The sequence below is a fragment of the Eutrigla gurnardus genome (genome assembly GCF_963514095.1).
Source record: "Eutrigla gurnardus genome assembly, chromosome: 17".
In the NCBI taxonomy this organism is placed as follows: Eukaryota; Metazoa; Chordata; class Actinopteri; order Perciformes; family Triglidae; genus Eutrigla; species Eutrigla gurnardus.
Genome location: NC_139928.1, coordinates 18,183,446 through 18,204,830, shown reverse-complemented (window position 1 = coordinate 18,204,830; position 21,385 = coordinate 18,183,446). Strand labels below are relative to the sequence as shown.

Below are 21,385 nucleotides of genomic sequence, written 5' to 3'. Positions count from 1 at the left end.
TCAGAAATTATTGGTTGAAACGCCTGTTGGTCATTTTAGACTCAAGATTAATAAAGGGCGTGGTTTTGTCTATGACGCTGCGCTTCTAGCGAAACCCCATTGGCTAATCGGAGTGCGGTCATTTCCAGAAGGGCGGGGTGTTGAATTCTGAGGACTCTGATTGGCGGAGAGCTGCAGACAGACAGCAGAGCGGGTAAAACGTTATGAAGGAATACCTTCAAGGTCAAATGGCAGCTGGATGGTGTGTTTATGTCACAGCGCTCTCAAAATACGGTTTGTTAGACTACCGCTCCACGGCTGCATCTGTCAGCCACCACCACTGCTGTACACCAGCCTGCTTATTATTAGGGGTGGAAGGCCATTAACAGTCAACTGCCATTTAGTAATTTATATTGTGGATATGCAATGGATAGTCCTAAATAATTCTGCATTTATTCAGAATAATGTATATTTTTGACCTTTAAACATACAGCCACAAGATGACAATTTGCTGAGTCGGAAATTTCAGTAATTGGTAGTAAATAAAAGATGTAACATGGCTTTTCCCATGGCTAAGTCATTATGGTTTTTAATCATGTGACAATGTAATAAAATGGAGAACACTGTAAATTTCAGTTCAATTTATTGAGTTTTATAACCACTGCATGTATTTCCAGGTTACAACAGTAGAGGATAGTGATCAGCACAAGTCGTTGAAATACCTTGTGCCTCTTCAATGCATTTTGTAGGGAAAGAAAAACAAACAATGCAAGTATGACATTTTCCTGGCATCACCCAATCATTAGCCGAGTTTTATTCTAAAAAAAAAAAAAAGGTATGAAAAGGAAATCGTGGGACAGAGAGGGAGAAAAATAAATAAGACATCCAAAAACATGGAGTCTTGTTATTTAGGTTATTACAGGTGAAGTCCAAAATGATGCAACTCACTTGAACATGGGGGCTGGAAATTGTTTTGGGAGCAGCAGGGACCCCCTAAGGTACCAATAAGTACAGAGAAGACTGCATAAAACTCAATAAAAGGGGAGTTTGTTGGAAAAGAACATTGTTTTTAAAGTATGAGAGATCGACTGGACCAACATTTTAGCAAGCCAATTTAGAATCATACTCTATTACCACTCCATGTTGTAGAGGAAAATACTGCAATTGAAACTTTATCCTCAGCTACGTTAAAACAAAACAAATTTGAGAGCCAATTTAGAGTCTTAACACCACCGTTTTCTATCCATCTCGCAGAGGAAACACAACTTAACCCTCAGCGTACAACAACGCTGCCGAGCTCCTCGTTAAGTCTGGCTGAAACGGCTTGAAGCGTGGGTGAGTCTACATTAGTGCAGCAAATTGTGAGATCCAATTCAATTTAGCGATGCACAGTAGAAATATTAGGGGCAGTTCGGCAATTAATGCTAGTTTGCAGTCAAGAAGTTGACTCTCCTCCCCCACCAATTTAGAGAGTTTGCAGAACTGCCATTTTGCATCCAAATCCTCACCCTTTACATTTTTTTTGTGTTTTTATTTATTTTTTTAACAGTTACCCTTATCAAACAAGTTTGACAAATATCCCTCCCATCCCTGTCAGCAGTCCTGACTCCACAGGACAGAAGACACAGACAAAGATGTCGACGACAGACAAAAACAAACGTAACGCACTCAACATTCATAAACGCACTCATGTTGACCTCCTTTGTGAACGCCACTACGGTTCAATTGTGTTGTACGATAACATTTATGAGCGATAGAAAACTTGAATGGAGCTACAAACACTGAATTAAGTTGTAATGTAATTTCTTTAAGGGGATGATTGTTTTGGGAGTCAATTCCAGACAAAAAAATAAGTATGACTGCTTATAATATGTTGCTGACAATAGTGACGAGCAATAATGTCAACTCTTTCATTAATGCAAAAAATGTCTACTATAAATCTTTGCTGTTATTTGGGTCACAAAGGAGATCATAGAATGACTGTCAGGGACATGAAACATAGAAAAAGAACAGAAAAGTGGAACTGTCATTAGAAATTAGAGCTATGTCCACAAACTGGAGCTCCGGGAGGAAACAGGAGATGGGGGTGGGAAAAAAAAAAAAAAAACACATCCCTGACGACTTAACATCCTTCATACTGATATTTAAGACATCACACACCGCCAACAAAAACACAACGAGTCTGCACATGGAGGAAAAAAAAAAAAAAAAAAAAAAAAAAAAAAGACATACAACAATTGCGCTTGCATGCAGCCTCAAACTTTTTACAGGTCACTTCCTTTTTATTCCAATCTACCAGCCATCTACAGGAGTAAGTGGCTGGCTCCAGTGTCTCTAAACCCCGACTCTCTGGTTTAGTTGAAGCTGCATGTAAACGCCATGAATCTTACCAAAACTCAGCCTGTCACAGCTTCAAACTCAACACACACAAACACACGCGCACACACACACACACACCATTTTCAACCAGTCTCTCACACACTCTCTCACACACACACATACACACACACACCTCTCCTCACAAACAAAACACACACACACAACATTCTCCTTTTTTGGTTTTGCTTCAATGTAAATCCTGAAAATCTATTTCAGGAAAAAAAAAAAAAAAGGGAACAAAATAATTCAACCTCCTCCTCCTCCGCTCATGAAGCAAAGAATTTTCTTTTTTTTTTTCGTATAATTGTAATCGACTAGTGTAAACAATGAATCATTTACAATTTTGTTTCCTCAAAATGATTCATAACACCTCGTATAAAGATTGCCCTGGGGGAAAATGAATCGAGTTGCTGGAGAACAAATCAAAGCACTTTGATCATCCATCACACAAACATGGAACAGGTTCGAGAAGATCACAGTGCTTCAACGCTTTCCAGAAACTCTCTCCCGTATAACTTAACACTCTCTCCGGCACTTAAAAACGCTAAGAAAACAAGATTTTTGGGGTACGTTTGAAGGGGGGAAACAACTTTGAATCAAAGCTTTTATCTTTGCTTTAAGTACCAGAGAGAAGGAAAGATCCAAGACGCCTAGAGAGCATCTGATAAAACACTTGGCTCTTGCAAACCCACCCGAAAAACCTCCACAAGTTACCCAGTGGTAAAGCCTCACAGTCCCCTCCCTCCCCTCTTCAAACTGCTTTGAGCAACATCAAAAATAAATCTTAAAAGCAAAAATACTCTCTTTTTTATGTCTTTTTTTTATCATTAGTGACGCTCTGTAAAAGGGGAGGACAAAAACAAAGAAGTCACAGCTGCCTGTTCAGAGATGCTACAATTCTGCTTTCAAACACAGAGCCCGCCCCTCACACGTTAGAATTATAAAACATAGCTGTGCTGGGGCAAAAACAAAAAGAAGAAAAGAAAAAGATGTTGCTGCTGCTGCAGAAAGAAAACAGGCTTCTAATTTTAGTAGTAGTTCAATGTAGTCCTTTATAGACTGGGCAGGTTTCATCTCTCTGGTCCATGAAAGAAAATTCATATCCAGTTTTACTAATTTCATAAAAGCAAAGCCTGCCGTTTGTAATGCAGCAGCAGCAACAACACAAATCAAAAGCTTGGCGTTCAACCACTGGGCGAGAGAGTATTCACATTGGCAACTAAAACATTCACCAACTTAAATTTTGTTATAATGGGGGCTTCAACGTTTTACCTTAGGGTTCGCAAAAAATGTCCCTGTAATAGATTCCAACTGGTTTTTCCACACAGTAAAACTTAATGTGAAGCAGTTGGCAAAAAAAAAAATGAAAATTCAAACTATTGTTTTGCACCAACATCCCAAATAAATGTATTCCTTGGACCTGTCAAATGTGTATCAGCTTAGTGATGGTGAAAGTCAGGGTCAAAGCTGTTGTGAACAAGCCTCTGATGCATTAGTCCTGTGCTGCTGCTGCAGCATACAGGAGAGGAAGGCAGTTTTACATCCACCAGCTACAGCGATCAATGGGTTTACAGTATTCACCAGCACAATATGTTGTTTTTTTTTAATGTAAAATAACCTCCAAACAAGAGCTGTCTGAAGGAAAAACTCACGAGCAACAGCTAGAACGTAACAGCATTCATCTCATCTCCCGTGCCATTTGTGTGGTTGCAGGCTAACATCCATGACTCCGTATGGGGCTGAGCAGCCTTCTCGTATTAACTCTGCTCATGTATTACTCGTGGTGAAAGGGAAAAACAGTCACGCAGTATTTAAATAAAGCTGCCCTTTTTTTTTATTGCAACGTTCACATTAAAAATAAACGTTCACATTCAGGATGTTTTTTTTGTTGTTTTTTTTTAAGGAGTTTGAGTCGTGTTTCAACACACCTCTCGGCTGGAGAGAAACAGTGTGTGTGTGTGTGTGTTGTCTTTTTCCCTTGCATAATGGATGTTTAAATAAACTCAGGTTACTATTAAAGTCATCATATTTGTGCTCGTACTCTGCTGCGTGACAGACGACAGCAGGCTATGAATGGATGAGTGCACATGGGAGTAAGTAAGGCACTTAAGTGACAACAACAGTGTAAGTGGACAGAACGATGGCTGGTGTAAGTGCACCATTGTAACATTTAAAAAGAGACCAAACCTGCTGCCGACGATGAAAACTGCCTCCGAGAACGGCACGTTCAAAACAGCTTTGATGCTCAGTTGCACTGCCATCTGTTTCAACAGCCAAGTGCTGTTCGACCGAGATAAATCCAGGGAAAATACGATAAGCTAACACGCAGGATGCATGGCCCAATTATAGTTTGGTGCAAAACAATATGGTTTCTCAATTAATAAAAAAAAATGAGGCAGCTCTCTTTTAGGGAAAGAAAGAAATGTTTAAAAATAAAGGACAGCCTTTCCATCCGTTCGACAGGCTCTGTGAGAAATGTGAAACTGAAGAGTTGCCTGAAGCCTGTGTGCAAGCGCTGATGTCTGTGCATTAGCCCGGTGCGTCCTGGAAGGGACATAGAACTCCGGTTAGAGAGACTTAAAGCATTAAAAAATAAAATAAAAAATAATAATTCCAGAGCATCTCACCTGTTCTAGGTGCTGTCCTGTTGGCGTCCGGGTTTCTCCTCGATCTCTTCCACGTCACAGTCGGCGCCGGACGTGTGGAACTCCGCCACGTAGAGGCTCTTGTCGATGCTGCTGGGAATTGGCTTGATGTCGGTCACCAGCTGGTCTTCGATGGCCTTCAGGTTGAAGCGGTCCTCCGATGTGATCAGGTTGATGGCCAAGCCCAGGTGACCAAACCTCCCTGAGTGTGAGACGTTGTGTCGAAGGTTATTACAGTGCTCAAAAAAGGACTCAAACACTTAAATCACACATCAGAGCTGGATGAATAATTATTATATCGTATATTCAACCTCTGCAGGTCTTCCCTCATGCTACAAGGACACTAGCAGAACCCAAACTAAAGAGGACTAAAGTCGTCTTCCTTTTGCCTCTATTGCACGTTATTAAGGCGTAAACGACAGACCTGATCTTCCAATGCGATGGAGGTAAGTCTCAGCATTCTTGGGGAAGTCGAAGTTGATGACTACGTTGACAGCCTGGATGTCAATGCCCCTGGTGAAGAGATCTATTGGAAGAAAAGAGAATTGAATATCCAACTTCTGTGGCTTTCTGGGTTAAATATTTTATGGCAGGCTTTGAAATGTGAAACAGAAACTCACCGGTGCAGACCAGGTTTCTGCACAGTCCGTTTCTGAAGTCGTGAAACACGCGGTTTCTGTATTCCTGAAAAGACAAAATGAAGCTGCACATGAGGCTACATAGAAAGACACAACTAAAACATTAATTTAACATTTTATGTCCATTTGCCTTTAGTGTAGAGCTCGTAGAGCGACAGAAAACAGAGAGAAGGTGGATGCAAAACGACTAAATCCCCCGGTCCTCCAGGACACCCCTTAGCTTCAATGACATTTTAATTTCCGTCAGTCGTTTCTTGACCTCACCTGCATCATCTTGGCATGGATGTAGAAGCAGGAGTAGCCCAGCTGTGTGATCTTCTTGGCCAAAAGCTCCACCCTCTGAGTGGAGTTACAGAAGATAATCGACTGGTTGATCTGAAGCTGTGATAAAGAGAGAGAAGAGGGGAAAAAATGGATCACCACATCAACCAGAAGTGAAAATCTATGTTACTACAGCATTTTGAGAAGAGGTGCTGTTATGACAACAAGGCTGGCAGTTAAAAATGCATGTCAGTGATGACAGAGTTGGTGAGTTACCCTGGAGAACAGCGTGTTGAGGCAGTGGACTTTCTGTCTCTCCGTCACGTAGGCGTAGTACTGAGTAATGCCCTTCAGAGTCAGCTCCTCCATCAGGTTTATCTCATAGGGTTTCTGAAGGTGCTTGGCCTACAGCAACGACACATGAAGTGTAAACAGATGAGTGCACATTTAAAAACAGAATTATGCAAATATATTCTTAACAACATGTGTTGTCTGCTCAGTTTGCCGTGTTTGTTTTTTTGCTGTGTTTATCTAGACACACTGAACAGCTTGGTCTACACTGTGAGCCAAGTGGCCCCGAGCCATCGGGCTGGCTGAGCGGCGCAGCAATTAGCCGACTACTCACCATGAACTTCTGCACGCTGATGGGGAAGGTTGCAGAGTAGAGCAGGATCTGCCTGTTTTTGGCCAGGAAGCTGATGATATCCTCGATGAGTACCACGAAATCCTGAGACAGCAGCTTATCCGCCTGAGAGGAAACAGAATATTTAACATGAAGCTCTGCCCTGAAAAACATTTGATAGATAAAAAAAATCTGATAGAAATGAGAAGCATTTATACTGATAATTAACAGATTTCTGAGGATTCATGTTTACCTCATCCATCACCATCATCTGGACTCTATCCACCTTTGCCACTCCCTTCTTTATCAAGTCCAGGATCCTTCCAGGCGTAGCGATGACCACATGCACTGATGTCGAAAAAACGGGAGAAAAGATGAAACAATTGAAATATAATTATCAACCAAACTTCAACATGCAGACTGGAATTAATCATTTCTGATATTGGCAGTAGCCCTTTTTGGACAAACTACCATGAAGTAGAGTTACACTGTGGATTCTTACCGGTCTCATCCAGACGCATGATGTCATCTCGCAGGTTGGTGCCCCCGGTGGTGGCCATGACTTTGACTCCCCCCAGGTGTTTGCTGATCTGGATTGAGATCTGGCTCACCTGCAGCGCCAGCTCACGGGTGGGCACCATGACAAGTGCTAGGGCATTGAAAAAAAGCACCGGTTACAAATATGGTGAAAGATTAACAAGATAATATTAAGAGGGACACTGAGGGTACAGATAACCTAGCGAGGGACGGGGTGGATAGAGAGGACTGAAGGAACAAAATCGAGGTCAATGGTTGAGAGAGTAAAGCTTCCACTTGGAAGGCCACTGTATAAAACTACAGGCAGCATCTCACCCTGTATGTGGTCCTTTTTCAGGTCTATTCTCTCCAGCAGTGGGATGAGATAGGCTCCACTCTTCCCGGTTCCATTTTTAGCCCGAGCCAGAATATCCCTTCCAGACAGGGCAATGGGAATGCTCTCCTCCTGCAAGGAAAAAACAACATTATCGTTAGTGTCATTGTGAGACTACTGTAATCAGACCTTTTCATTTAAAAAGCTCCCAAGATGTGAAAAATTACAATCCATATATACTTTAAATCTGGTAAATCTGGTAAAAAAAAAACTGATTGATGAAAACCTCCATACCTGGATAGGCGAAGGCTTCTCCCAACCCATCTCAAAGATGCCCATCAGGAGTTCTCTTTTGAGGCAGTAATCTTCGAATTCATTGCCCTTAGTGGACGTCACATCCTACAGGACACACAGAAACGTTAGGATGACAGGAGAACGCCGGTTTTACGATTCAGTAAGATAAGGAAAAAAGTTTGACTCACTGAGGTTTTGACCCTGTTGTCTTTGGGAGGGAGCTTTAGGCTCTTTTTCCAGTCGTCGCCAAACTTGATGCCTCCTCCGTCCTGAGCAGCACCGCCTGCGATCTCCTTTGCACCCAAAGCCTTTCCTTGAGTTGTGGATGCTGACTGGACTGAAGCTGGTTTGGTCTGTCCTCTGAGCTGCCCGTTCTGCTTGTTCAGTCCCATGATGACCGGGCCAACGTTTTCTGTTCTGGCGGTTGCCATATTTCCTGTTTTCTTTGCTCTTTTTTTTTTTCTTCAAAGTGTTCGATTTTTGCCTCTTAGGTTTTTCTTTTTAAAAATTCTCTTCAAAAGTAAAAAAGTTTAATAAAGCATTAACAAACAATATTCTCTATTCTTTTTAAGTCCAAAGCTTTTACAACAGAAGTCAATTCGTAGTATTTACATATACACATGTATGTGCAGGTCGGTCCCCTTCAACAACAGAGTGACTGACATACAAGAACACAAAAACAAAACAAAAAAAATCCACGTTTTTATACAAGAGCTCTTCAAAATGAAGAGAAATTTGCATTCATATGCATGAATATACTTGCCCACAATATAGAAAAATTATATGTGAACAAGTATCAAAGCGGTTGAAGTCCTGAAATAGAACAACTAAGGCAATCTGAACTTGGGGAACAGCCTCTTCAACATAATCTTTGTTCAATTATTAAACTTCTGTTTCTAAATTGAACAATATTTCCTCTTTCCACTTTGAGTCCATAGAGTTTCTCAATATCCGTGTTCTTGAAAAAACAAAAGGCTGTCCAATTTTGTACAAGTTTTTCCCCTATATCATATAGTCTGTAATGCTCTCCGTTTATTTCCACCGTGTGGATATATGTTGCTCCACTGTGTGAGTAAAACCTGGATCCTGAATTAACAAGGGGTTTTCTAGTCCAAAGCAAAAAAGCTTTCCACCCCTTTTGAGTCCTCAGTGTGAGTTTCCTTTCTCCTCCAGGTGTTCGACCCTCTCTCCCCAGACACCGCAGGTCTTCAGGTCGGTGTGTGACGTGTGCGAGTGTGGCTGTGATCAACCCGCTACCTCCTTAAAGTCAGCCAACAACTCAAACGTGTAACCTAAAAATAATAAAAAATAATCCAATCGAAAGGTAAAAAAAAGAAGAAGAAGAAGAAGAAGAAGAAAAGAAAACATGGAGCAGTTACTTATTGACTCAAACAACAGAAAAATATTCCAAACGGAAACACTTTCTGGATTAAATCACGTTTTGTCTCCTGAGATTGTCATTGCTAACATTTTCCATGAAATGATGATTGATTGACAGAACAATCAATAACGTAAATAATAGTAAGCTGCAAGTTTGATAACAAACACTGCCTAACTAGATCCCGGTGAAAGGGTTTACAGTTAATTCGTTAATTGAACAGGTGAACCTGCCAGGTGTCAGTCTTCGGAGGCCGATTAGCGCAGAACAAACTGCCAGGAATTAAAATAAGACTGACCTACGATAAAGACTCCGGGTCTGACTGAAATAAATTAAATACTTACGGTATGTGTCGATTGTCAAAACTGAAAGTCCCTTTCCCCTCAAAGTTGCTCTGACGATGCTCACTTTAGGGTTAATTTACTTTAGCTAGCTTCAAACTGACGGATTTCACCGCTCGGCTCTACTTTCAGATGATGTTGTTCTTTTTATCCCCCTAAATGTCCAAACACTTTCAGCGACACATTCAACATGTATTAACTCTAATATTTAATAACCATCTGCGTAGCTGTGTTACGTTTTGCCCGTGTTGCTTCACGAATCGATAACTTGACAACGTAACCGTTAATGTCGCGTCTTAGCAATGGGCTAAAGCTAAGCTCTAAGCTAGCTAACTAACCACTAAGCTGGTCAACACTCGCAGACTTTTAAATGAGCGTTACATTGTTAAATATGACAATATGTGTGTAAAGTATGTCGCTGATAACGTTACATATCCTCAACATTGCGTTCGTTGTTATTGTATCGCCAACGCTACGTCACAGCGAGCGAGCCTCGTTAGCCTCGGGACTAATTTAGCTCAAATAACTCCACTCGCTAACGTTAGCTACGTGCTAGCCAGCTCACAACAACTCGGGATGTTTTTTTAACGGAAATTGGACGGTTACATGTCAGCGCAAACCTACCTTAGTTTCTCTGATATTTTGCAAGAGATGTTCAGTGTGCGGTTGATCAGCTACTTCCTTTACAATTTGCTTCATTAACTGCTTTTTACTTGAAATAAATCGTCTCTATTGTGTTTTCTTCTTCCTTTAAATCAACATGGTCGCCTTCTTCTTCGCCTTCTCTTCCTCGGTGTCTCTCTCCTGTTTATTACGTGTGACACTCTGCGACGCTACTGCCACCTGCTGTCACACCTGGTTACTGCGGCGCTTATTTAATAAGTACCGTCTTTGGCACATTTCAGTTTTTATGATATTATCCAAAAATGTATTGGATAGTAGTAGTAGTATTAGCAATAGTAGTATATCATATTTTATTTGAGAATATGTAAAAATGCACATAGAACCGTTTTAACTGCCGTTTAATCAAACTGAGCGGACTAGCTTGCAGTCCGCACGTGACGCCACGGCACGGCGAAACCAGACTTTACCATCTACGTCATCCGTACATCCAATCATATTCCTCCATACACCTCCCATCAGCCAATCACAGACGCTCATCGATATGAGGCACCACCACGGGGTTGAGTTGTCGCCGTTCAGTGTTGTCATTTTCCAAACACATCCATGATGTTCGAGCTCGTGGAGGATTTTATATTCTACTCCGATTGTTGATCTCCTGCCACGATGAGTAACTTTTGTAGAGAAGTCATCACTCTCCAGTTGGGACATTATTCAAACTTTGTTGGCACACACTGGTGGAATTTACAGGTAAAGCGGCTAAGCTAAGCTAGCCAACGTTAGCTCTGCATGTGTCAAACTTCTGTCGAGCTTGTTAGCGGCACCGGTAATGTTTCAGCAGCCCGAGTACATTTATCTGGTACTTAAACACAACGCTGCTAACTTAATATTAAGATAGTTATATCAATTCGCCTCTTTTTGCTCATCAACATATCTAAGCCTCCTGCATCCAAAAAGGTAGTAAAGGTAAAGGTAGTTTTGAGATATGTGTACTGTACTTGAGTATTTTTTTTATGAAACGTAATACTTCATCTCCATTACATCCCTGAGGGAAACATTGTACTTGTACTCTGGCAGCTTTAGTTTGTTTCAGATTACAATTTGTAATCTGTAATCCCTTCCTGACCGTTGATGATTTTGAATTTTAATATTTTCTATTATATTTATATTATTATATTATATTATAATATTTTAAAGAGTGAAATATTCCTTTATGGGATTTTAAAGCTTTGTTGGATTAGCTGCAATGACTACTTTTACCTTTGATACTTGAGTATAAGATTAAAATGCAGGACCTTTACTTGTAGTGGAGTATTTTTGCAGTGTGGTATTGAGGTTTGTATTGAAGTAAAGGGTACATAGTGATGGTAAAATAGTTTTTAGCTTCATATTTAACACCATTGACTGACATGTTTTTGTTTGCAGGATGCAGCTTTATCATACGACCCAGATTCACCGCCGAGCGAGATCGAGAGCGATGTGCTGTTTCGTGAGGGACAGACTCTGGGCGGACACGTCACACACACACCTCGCCTCATTGCCATGGACCTCAAAGGTAACTTCTTCCTATCACATCCCTATTTATTGCGGCTTTCTGTTTTTGTTTTAAATCTCCTACTTTGGTAGAATTTTCATTTCTTCATCAACTGTTTTGTTGTTGTCATTCCTTAAATGAAGTTCCACACAGGATGTGTATGATGCTTTGTAAGCTAAATCAGCTGTCTGCCACACTCTCTCTGACAGGAAGTCTTCGGACTCTACGGCAGGAGGGAAGTCTGTATGACAGCGGCCAGGACACCTCTGCTCTCTCATGGTAAATAAGAGAGTCTCTCTACATTCATGTGTGTGTAATTCCATATTTTGGGTTCTTGTTTTGGCCGCTGTTGCTCCGTGTACAGTGTTGGCTTGACTCTTTGTGTTACACATTTCTTGTCGATGTAATGAAATGCTGTAAGTACGTAATGATTTAAACCTGATTCCATGATTCTTTGTTTGGACAATTCTTGGTGTTTGTGATGTAAAAAAACTGTGCTCCATCTGGCAGGGATGGAAGCCTCATGATACACGAAGAAAGTCCATCTGAGAAGAACCCCTTTCTTAAAGATCTAGAGAAGTTAGATGTGAGTATTTGTGGTGGGAATAAAACCAAAATTTTTTATTACTACTACAAAAACACTTAATTGCTCTATCGTAACAGTTTTTTTCTTTGTCTCCAGAAAGGGGAGGTCCTCACTGAAGCTGATTTTAACTCCAGTTACCAGCCGCAGCACTCGGGTAAGAAAAAAACCTTAAGAAACCTTCTTTAAAACGCTGCGCCACATAAATGAGTCAAACACAGAGTGACCACACTGAAAACTCCACCACCAGCAGGTGCAGTGAGTCTGGATACCGTGAACCAGCAGCTCGCTCGAGTCCAGAATCGCTACAGGCTGGAGGGCAGCGTGAAGGTGTGGTCCGACTTCCTCCGGATCCACCTGCACCCCCGCACGGTCTCTGTCATCCACCAGTACAACCACGACGGGTAAAGTGCAGCATCACACTTCCTGCATTTTGTCCATCAAAATGAGAGGAAATGACGAATTACATTACACCTCCACGAGGATGAAATCATTGCAGCAGTACCTGCAGTTCTCCAGTAGATGTCAGGCTTTACACAGATTTGCGCTTTAATCACAGACTGCTTCAGAATCTGAAAAGCTTGTTGTATTTCCTCCTTCACCCCAAAAAGTGATGTCTGACCCCGTTTACAGAGGATTAACAAATGACTAACAAGTTTGCACTCTATTTAATTTGCATGTTTTACATTCAGTGGGTCAGGTCTCAACACAGCTTTATATTTGTGTGCAGGGAGGCTCACCGTCTGGAGGCGTTTGGCCAGGGAGAGTCTCTGCTGCAGGGGTCGGTGCTGGAGCAGCTGGAGGACAAACTGCACTTCTTTGTAGAAGAGTGTGATTACCTTCAGGTAAGTTTTTTGATACTGTATTGTATTATATTCAAAAGATGTAGGATATTTCAGGGCTAATTTTTCATTCCTTGCTTCCCGTCTTTTCTCTCAGGGTTTCCAGGTTTTCTGTGACCTGTCTGACGGCTTCGCAGGCCTGGGGTCAAAGGTCACAGAGATGCTACAGGACTCTTACGGCGGAAGAGGCATCCTTACCTGGGGCGTAGCACCTGTCAGTCATCCGGATTCAGTGAGTGAGGATCTCCAGTCAACTCTCTGTGTTTTTGTAAGATGTGTAAAAGCAGATGTCTTGTAAATGGGCTTCTGTGCATTTTGTGTTCTTCCTCTTCAACCAGACTCCGATGAAGGACCTCTACCACACGTTGAACTGCACATTAGGGACGGTCCACATGGCCAATCAAAGCTCTTTCTTCTGCCCGTTGACCCTGCGTGGTGGACTAGGCAGACGACCCACCGCTCCAATGGCGTTCCCCCACCTAAATTATGATGTGAGCTCACATTCTTCCTTATAATTGATCATTTTTTATACTTCTTTGACTCTGACACCCTTTTCCTTCGTGCATTTATAGCATCACTATGTCTGGTCTTGTCTTCCAGCCCTCACTGTGGTACCACACCAGCTCCGTGCTGGCTTTGGCCCTTGACGCCCTCACTTTGCCTTACAGGCTGAAGAACAACAGCGTCCCCATGTGGCAGGTGGCAGACACACTGGCCGTGTCGGGGAGAAAGGTGACTTACTGACCATTTGTTTTGGACGTGTTCGTGTCTCGAGGCGGCTGAGCTTATGATGATGTTATCTAAATCCTAGGTGGTCGCTGCTTATGGGGCTCTACCCTTTCCCATGATGCACGGCAGCTCTCTCCCTGACGCCCTGAGTGAGTGCACAGACGCGTTGCCATGGAAACCTATATCAGCTTGTCCCGAAGCCACTGACGGGAGATGCTACGGCCAGTGGGCAACACTCAAAGGCTACGAGGGGCAGAGACTCATCAGGTGAGAATTTTCAGATTCCAATTTCACATTTTACATCTTTATAAACATAACGAGACAAATTAATTGAGATGTAAACTTGACCTGAGAAGTGGTCTTTAGCTTGACCACCATTTATTTGGGAGTTACTGTATCCAATCAGAGTATTAGTGTTTCCTAAAGACATACGGTTATATGGAGTCATGTTGCTTAAAAGCATGTTTATTCCATCAGCTCTCTGGCTCCAGGGACTCAGCCCCCCACTCCCATGCACAGCCTTCACAGCGGGGAGGAGGTGCTGGCTTCCTACATCCGATCCTTCTACCCTACAAGTCCTCTGTGAGTCCCAACACTGTCACACGTGTCCGCTAATAATCATTTTACCCGTTTATCTTGAGAGGAAACGATACGTTTTCACTCTCTCTGTCTCCTCTCTCAGGGATCTGCAGTTGGTGTCTACACCCAGCATGCTGACGCCGCCCTTCCCTCAGATATTCAGTCAGTCCATCGGGGCTCAAGGCTTCCTGCAGAGCCAGCATCCTCCACCTGGCTGTAAGCTGAGCTTTACTCTCTTCGTGAAAATTTTAAGATGCTTTTTTTTTTTCATTAAGTATAGAACGGCTTTATTGTCATTGCACAGTTATCGTACAGATAAATTAATATAAAAATGGACAAAGATGGAGATATATGTGGATAGTAAAAGCTGATTAACAGTTAACAGATGATATTAACCCCATCTCTGCAGCTCGGGCCCCTCTGGTCTCCTCCGCACCCGTCATGACGTCCCTCCAGTCTGGGCCTGCAGTCGGCTCCTGGCTGTCGGAGCTGCATCGCGGCGCCAGCGCTTTAGACATCTGCCGCGTGGCCCCGAGCTTCCTCTCCCAGGGGCCCGAAATGGCCGACTACAAGGAGGCCCTGGAGGAGCTGCGCCTACTGGCCCGGTGTTACCGCGACGACAGCGGCGGGGTAACACGATCTTCCTCAGAAGAGGATGATGATGACTGAGACCGAACTTTAAGATCATGATCTGGGTCGACTGGTGACCAGCCTGCATGCACTGATGAGGAAGAGGAGGCTGTGCCTCCACTTTGTGATGGATTAGGACCGACATACCTGGAGACAAAAAGAGATAAGAGACTGAATATACACGGATGAGGGAGTAATAAGTTAGACCTCTGCATGTGTAGTATTCAGGGAGGTGATGGATGTAGCATCGTGTGACTGTAAGGTCTCAAATGTATCTGTAATTAACTGTTTTTATACAAAGTGTACACTATAAAAATGGCTGCATTTCCATTGACATGTTTGGGCACCAGTTGCTCTAACCATGACTTCACTGTATGTCATTTGATGGTCACTGAACTCACAAAACATAACTCAAGAATTACTTTGCTAATGATGATTTCACACAAAATTAAGTAATGACATTTTGTAGTGTTACAGGGAATGTGACGAGGAAGGAGGCCACACAAGGTTCTAGTTAAAACCAAACAGAATCCATTAAACTAAAGCTCCCTAAAATAAACAAAGGAGTGTGCAGATTAGCAACGTCAGTCATGAAAATCATGCATGAAGGTGTCAGGTGTGCTGTGGAGGCAACGGTGCAAAACCAAACAGCTAAACTACAGCTCTGCTGTAGCAAGAGAGCCAGGGAAAGAGCACGTGGACCAGCCTCTTCAGTTGGGAAGCCCAGGTGAGCTTCATCAAGCCAAGAGCTGCCAGAAAAAGCAAAACTCCAACTCCAAACAGCAAGCAACCACAATTGCTTTCTTTTTCTACATGACATTATTTGCTAAATAGGAAAACATCTTCAGCAGGTTTGTTTTAAAGATGGTTAGAAAATGGTTTTATTAAAAGAATAAGGTTGCTGTTATTCTGTGGTTGTATTGTCAACAAATCCCATTAAAAGACCAGAATTGTTTTCTGCCTGATACCCATTCAGTTCTTACTGAAGTAGTAAATATTTAAATAAGGAGTAAACAAGGGATTCTTAGATCGCAGACATCTGTGTAGATGGACATTTGCTCCAGCTGTGCTATAGAAGTACTCAGATTTAATGTCAAAATTCAGATCAAGACCGTACCTCACTGACCAATATAAAAACCCAAATCCAATGACCAATGTAGAACAGGCTTTTTTTTTTTAATCTGAAATAAAATGATACAAGGATTTCACAAAAGGTGAGATGTTGGAACATAGTCCCACCCAGCATGTTGACAAAAAAGTATGCTTCTACATTTGATTAAAAAAGGCTAAGACACATACCATCATTTAAACTTATAAAACTGAGATTGCACCCTGTAATTTTACAAACACCCCCCATACGAGACAGCTCTAATGAAAAAGTACGTAGCGTTAAGAGTCAAATGAAATGGAGTAACGTGTACATAAAAGACATCGAGCATGAGTGCCTGGTATTCTACAGCTATTTATCAAAAAACAGGAGGCAGGGGAGTCACTGTGGGGTTTGGGGAATGTAAATTGAGGGCAGGGGGAAACACTGGGATAAGGGCTCATCACAAATAGTCCAAAATCTGAACTAAGAGCGGGAACGGGAGCGAGAACGAGAATGGGAGCGTGATTTGGAGCGTGACTCTGAACGGGAGGCGGAGCGGGAGCGGGCTTTTGCGGGGGTGGGGGAGCGGGATTTGGACTTTGATTTAGACCGGGCTCTGGATTTTGATTCTGCGGGGGAGCGTGAGCGTGAACGAGAGCCTTTGTCAGCCTCGCCTCCCTCGTCCTCGCTCTTGGGCTGCTCGCGGCCCTTTGACCCAGATTTCCTCGCGCGATCCTTGATTCCCGATCTTGAACGAGACCTGGAGTGCGACCGAGATCTGGACCTTGAATCGTCCTTCTTGTTCTTCTTCCCGTCTTTCTTGCTCTTTTTGCTCTTGGGGCTGCGACTTCTGCTGTTGTCGTTGTTCTTTGGAGCACCGTTGCTGCGCTCTTCTTCTTCCTTCTTGCCCTTGACCTTATTCTTCTTGCTACGAGATCGGCTGCGGGAGTGGGACGCCGCTCTGTGGACAAAATCAGATAGTAGTGAGTGCTTTTTGATCCCTTTTCTGTACTCAACTTCATCAGACTAAATGCCTAAACAATAACTTCCTACTGAAACTAGCATATAACCAAGGATTTACATCTGAACACAACTTTGAACAGCCAGTAAGTTATAATGCAAGATGGGTATCCTGTATTTAATAGACAACAGCTGTGTCTTTATGGCATGCAGACGATCCACTAGTGGACAGAGACACCACGCTATGTAGCCTTGGCCTGCTTGGATTAAACAGCTGTAGATATCAGGCTACTACTTGCTGTCATCAGCTAAAGGCTACTTGCATGCACCTGTGCAATTTCATGGAAATCTATCCATAGAAACATGTGCTCTCATCTTACTACTAATGAGAGTTCCAAACTCTTTGATTGCGAGTTTGGAACCAGACAAGGATTCACACTGAATAAGAACAAACTAAAAACAGCTTCAGTTAGTTTACGCTTACTGTTAATGAATGCTCTATTTACTGTAGAAATACCATGTCTTTAGCATCAGTGAAAGCATTTCTATTTCTCACCTGGAGTGGGAGCGGCTGCGACTGCTGCTCTCGCTGCGGCTGCGGCTCTTGCGAGACCTGCGGCTCCTGGAGCGGGACCTGAGAAAACATTTGGTAATTGTTAATAATTGACAACTGCAGCGATATTTGTCATGAAGCTTTAGCCGCCCCTTCAATAATGTTTCAAGCACTGCATACGACACATGGTTTAAATTGTAAGGCCATTTTGTGATGTGCAGCTCAACTTGCTCATAAACTATTGCTATATTTATAAACATCAATATGCATCAGGAAGCCATATACAGAAGTTACAGCGATGTTCCCTAACCTGGAATGGCTGCGACTGCGAGAATAAGAGCGCTTGCGTCTGGCTCCTGGGCGGTCCTCAATGAGACGGATCTTTCTACCGTTCACTTCTGTGCCATCGAGCTTCTCCAGAGCCCTCTTCATGTCAGAGTAGAGCCTGAACTCTATCACCCCCTCGTTCCTTCGGCCCTTGTGGGTATCAGCGTATGTCACTTCCCCTGCCTGCCTCATGTAGTCCTTCAGAGAAATGGAGAAAAAGGCAGTGATCAGAGATGAAGTGATGACTTAACTGATAACATAAGACATGATGACAAACTCAAGGGGAGGAAATCAGTTGGCACAGTGTTGCAGGACCAGCAAACGTATTGGCTTTGGACATTACTTCCTTAAGATTTAAAAAAAGAAGTCATGCATGAAAAAAAAGAAGCCTCTTACCTTCAAGTCTTGCCAGCTGCAGCGGCTGGAAAGATTTTCAACAATGAGCCGATAATCTGTCCTTATAGGTGGACCATATCTGTCCCTTCCCCAGCGCCCATATCCACCTTTTATGGGTAACAAGGAAAGAACAGGAAAAAAATGAGGACCGAAAAGAAACTGTGATGGTGCATTTATACTATACTCCAAGCTACAGACTACAAAATATATCAATATTCACTTGGGAATAAGGAAAAAAAAAGAAGGGGGAAAGCAAAAGGTGAAAAAAGATAAAATGGCATTATATGGTACAAAAGTCTTTCTACTTCTTAAAAACTATTAAAAAACCTAAACCTATACAGATTTGTAGCTTATTCAAATTTGTTAAAAAAATAAATAAAAAATTACTAAATTAAATATGCCTTCTTATTAAATAAATGAAAAAAAAATCAAATTTAAAAATCTAACTGATGGAGGAAGTACTTACGGTGAACTAAAGCAAGTTTCTAAGCTATCTTATCTAAAACATTTCACTGTAACAAAACATGTTCTTTTTTCAGGCACCTATAAGAGCTGAACCCACATCTGTTCCTAACCCCCATGGCATCCTCACCACCCGGCCTGGGCCTAATGGGAAAAGCGGTCTTCATTCACAATGGCTCCCTTTTTTGGTCTGCCCAGGGGCCCAGAATGGTCAAACCACACTCTTGGAAAGGGGGGACACCATGGCCAGCAATAGGGGCAGGCAGTCAGCAAAGGACTCTTTCAATTAAAACATTGAGGTTCTTTGTTAAATCTTTACCTTTAAATTGACAATCATTTGAAATAAAATAAACGGAATAAGACATCAATAGATTACAAGATATTTAACAATCAAATAGTTATTTTACAGTATTCAAATCAAGACATTTATATCCTTTCCATCAGTAAGCCATTTCCCCATCACATATTCACATGTAACTGCATTTTTATCCATCAAATGGTAACCCAAGATATTTTTCAAGTCATTGGTGGCTCTGGTGCAAACAAATTTAATCCTGTCATCACGTACTGATATGAAAATCTCCTCCCACGCCAACTGTTGTGAGCTAAACTATTTGCAAGACAATTAAAATCAAAGACGCCAGTTTGGAGTGCCCTATTTAGAAAATGAGCCATGCCCGATGGCCCGTTTAACATTGAGGCCAGAACAATAACAAATGGGGATGAAATCAAGATTGGGGGACTCAAAAAGTGAATTTAAAAGAAGTGAGTTTCACTTAAAGCTGCGCAAGTAGACCCTGTTCAGTCATGGTCGATTTTTTTTTTTAAATTCAGGTCTATGATTGATATAAAATATCACAGTATAGATTGAATGCACATCAGCCACCAAGGACTTGCAAATTTGCCCCCTTGAAATTTATATTAACGGTTCCCTGTAATAAATTACATTACTCACGTGAAATAAACACGATTCTCTATCAAACACTTACTTCTGCCACCATAGCCTCCATCACGACGGGGTCCCTTGGTGTGCTCCACAATGACCCTTTCTCCACACAACTCCTTTCCGTTCAAGTCATAAACAGCATCATCTGCATCACGCGGGTCATCAAATTCAACAAACCCATACCTTTATAAAAGAAGAGAGCATGTTAACACTCTGCAACAAACAGGCTCTGCTGTTAATCGAAACACAGGTTTGCACAGACAAACACCCCATTCGATGCATGCAGCTCAACATAGCAGCTTTAATACAGTAGTGAGGAAAAACAAAATGTTGACCATGGCAGAGTCCCATTTCTTCTTTGCCAGTCAGACCAGGTTTTGGAAGTTTTCTTACAAGCTGGTCAATTTTATGAGACAAATAATCGACGACTAAATGAATTAAATTATTAGAAGGGTATCAGAAATTAATCAGCAATAATTTGATGGTCCAAGAACTGTGCATGTAATTTTCAAAATATAAACATGTCTTTGCTTTATTTTCTATTATTCTAAACTGGATCTCTATATTATGGACTGGTGGACAAGCGAAACAAGCTGCACTATTAAGTTCACCTTGGGCTTGGTGGTGTGGTGAATGATGGACACTTGAAAAACATGTACAACAACAAACAATATAATTAATGTAAAATAAATGTAAAACATCAAGAGTCTATCAGAAATCACAAATAAATAACAGAGAGCTCTGAGAAGAGTGTATGGCTGCTTTTCCATCAAGTCCACAGAAAGATCAATGACGTGAATATCAATGTCATATCTTATTCATTGTATACAAACATAATGCTTTGCTTAGGTATCGATTGATACGTTTGAAACGGACATCTCGAGGTTTGTGATCAGGTTACAGTTATCTCGACAACAAGGTCCAAACGTTTTCTACTGCCAGTAGAAAGTATATCCAATATTGACCTGCACACGGCCGTGAGTAAACTTGCACTTGTTTGGCTCACGGTTTGAATGACTGCAATACACACGACCGCCTGTGACATTGCCACGTCTAACCTTAGCTAACGTTAGCCACCTAGCAGTGGTCGAGATAGCGTAAAAGCACCCGACCACCGACTAATAGCTGGACGTTACTGCTGTATAGAGAGAGCAAGCACTGTAGCTAAACAACGACTTCATTGCAGATGATATTCTCGACGTGTTTCCACTCGTAAATATCCAACAACCAACTAGCTAGCTAGCTAACCAATTCGCAGGCTGCTGCAATCAACAAGGCCCGGGCTGCCCGTTATCTCCACGGTGCGGCCTGCGCAGCTTCACCGACAACGGGCATCGACAAACGGCCTCAACGTTACCCGTTTTTCAGGTCGACTTCGAGAATCTTCCCGTAGCCTTTGAAGAATCTCTCCACGTCCTTTTCCCTGGCCCTGTAGCTCAGTCTTCCGATGTACACCCTCGACATATTGTTAGCTTTTGTGCGCTAACCTAGCGAAATGCGGGAGCGAAGGATCGCAGAAATGAGGCGCGAGGCTGCAAAGCACACACGCGCGCGCTCCTTCGATACAATAGGTCGCGGCCGGAGGGGGCGTGGCTTGTTGTTTGGGCTTGCTTGGCCTGAGTGTTGTCTCTCAGGCTTGGCGCTGTAGGGAACGATGGACACTAATAAACATCAGACATGAGCATCAGGGGCTAATGATTATATCAAAACATTTATATTAATATAATACATAATTAATATATCAAC

The 21,385-nt window shown here is 42.3% G+C and overlaps 3 protein-coding genes across 6 annotated transcripts; 1 reads left to right on the top strand and 2 right to left on the bottom strand.

Annotated features, from left to right (window-relative positions):
• Nucleotides 1-605: 605 nt before the first annotated feature.
• LOC311027404 (putative ATP-dependent RNA helicase ddx6) lies at nt 606-10,178 on the bottom strand. Its single transcript, XM_084031424.1, has 13 exons — nt 10,012-10,178; nt 7,857-8,960; nt 7,669-7,773; nt 7,377-7,506; nt 7,027-7,173; nt 6,778-6,872; nt 6,528-6,650; nt 6,179-6,307; nt 5,906-6,022; nt 5,624-5,687; nt 5,428-5,529; nt 4,986-5,205; nt 606-4,902 (listed from the first exon to the last, which is right to left on the bottom strand). The coding sequence occupies exons 2-12, from the start codon at nt 8,097-8,099 to the stop codon at nt 4,991-4,993; spliced, it is 1,470 nt and encodes a 489-aa protein (XP_083887550.1). The 5' UTR covers nt 8,100-8,960; nt 10,012-10,178; the 3' UTR covers nt 606-4,902; nt 4,986-4,990.
• Nucleotides 10,179-10,571: 393 nt separating this feature from the next.
• On the top strand, nt 10,572-15,718 carry msto1 (misato mitochondrial distribution and morphology regulator 1). Its single transcript, XM_084031776.1, has 14 exons — nt 10,572-10,758; nt 11,434-11,563; nt 11,752-11,821; nt 12,053-12,128; nt 12,225-12,282; nt 12,376-12,529; nt 12,856-12,970; nt 13,065-13,199; nt 13,306-13,458; nt 13,568-13,699; nt 13,779-13,963; nt 14,174-14,278; nt 14,379-14,491; nt 14,685-15,718. The coding sequence occupies exons 1-14, from the start codon at nt 10,675-10,677 to the stop codon at nt 14,942-14,944; spliced, it is 1,770 nt and encodes a 589-aa protein (XP_083887902.1). The 5' UTR covers nt 10,572-10,674; the 3' UTR covers nt 14,945-15,718.
• A 339-nt stretch (nt 15,719-16,057) lies between these two features.
• Nucleotides 16,058-21,165, bottom strand: srsf4 (serine and arginine rich splicing factor 4). Of its 4 annotated transcripts, XM_084031781.1 has the most exons (6): nt 20,997-21,165; nt 19,683-19,822; nt 18,232-18,338; nt 17,819-18,033; nt 17,512-17,589; nt 16,058-16,956 (listed from the first exon to the last, which is right to left on the bottom strand). In XM_084031781.1, exons 1-6 carry the CDS (start codon nt 21,101-21,103, stop codon nt 16,479-16,481), a joined length of 1,125 nt encoding a protein of 374 aa, XP_083887907.1. In that variant the 5' UTR covers nt 21,104-21,165; the 3' UTR covers nt 16,058-16,478. The 4 variants fall into 4 exon arrangements, with proteins under 4 accessions (XP_083887907.1, XP_083887909.1, XP_083887910.1 ...); XM_084031783.1 differs by lacking the exons at nt 19,683-19,822; nt 20,997-21,165 and adding an exon at nt 18,775-19,483; XM_084031784.1 differs by lacking the exons at nt 19,683-19,822; nt 20,997-21,165 and adding an exon at nt 18,824-19,483.
• Between the last annotated feature and the right edge of the window lie 220 nt (nt 21,166-21,385).

What these genes read in the sequence shown, in the direction of transcription:
- LOC311027404 (XM_084031424.1), bottom strand. Translation starts at nt 8,099, where the DNA reads ATGGCAACCGCCAGAACAGAAAACGTTGGCCCGGTCATCATGGGACTG. An exon ending in AGATGATGGTGATGGATGAG is followed by an intron (nt 6,651 to 6,777) that starts GTAAACATGAAT and finishes GTTTCCTCTCAG; the next exon opens with GCGGATAAGCTGCTGTCTCA. An exon ending in TCAACACGCTGTTCTCCAGG is followed by an intron (nt 6,023 to 6,178) that starts GTAACTCACCAA and finishes TCTTTATCACAG; the next exon opens with CTTCAGATCAACCAGTCGAT.
- msto1 (XM_084031776.1), top strand. Translation starts at nt 10,675, where the DNA reads ATGAGTAACTTTTGTAGAGAAGTCATCACTCTCCAGTTGGGACATTAT. An exon ending in CATTGCCATGGACCTCAAAG is followed by an intron (nt 11,564 to 11,751) that starts GTAACTTCTTCC and finishes TCTCTCTGACAG; the next exon opens with GAAGTCTTCGGACTCTACGG. An exon ending in AAGATCTAGAGAAGTTAGAT is followed by an intron (nt 12,129 to 12,224) that starts GTGAGTATTTGT and finishes CTTTGTCTCCAG; the next exon opens with AAAGGGGAGGTCCTCACTGA.
- srsf4 (XM_084031781.1), bottom strand. Translation starts at nt 21,103, where the DNA reads ATGTCGAGGGTGTACATCGGAAGACTGAGCTACAGGGCCAGGGAAAAG. An exon ending in CGCAGTCGCAGCCATTCCAG is followed by an intron (nt 17,590 to 17,818) that starts GTTAGGGAACAT and finishes ATGTTTTCTCAG; the next exon opens with GTCCCGCTCCAGGAGCCGCA. An exon ending in CGCAGCCGCTCCCACTCCAG is followed by an intron (nt 16,957 to 17,511) that starts GTGAGAAATAGA and finishes TTTTGTCCACAG; the next exon opens with AGCGGCGTCCCACTCCCGCA.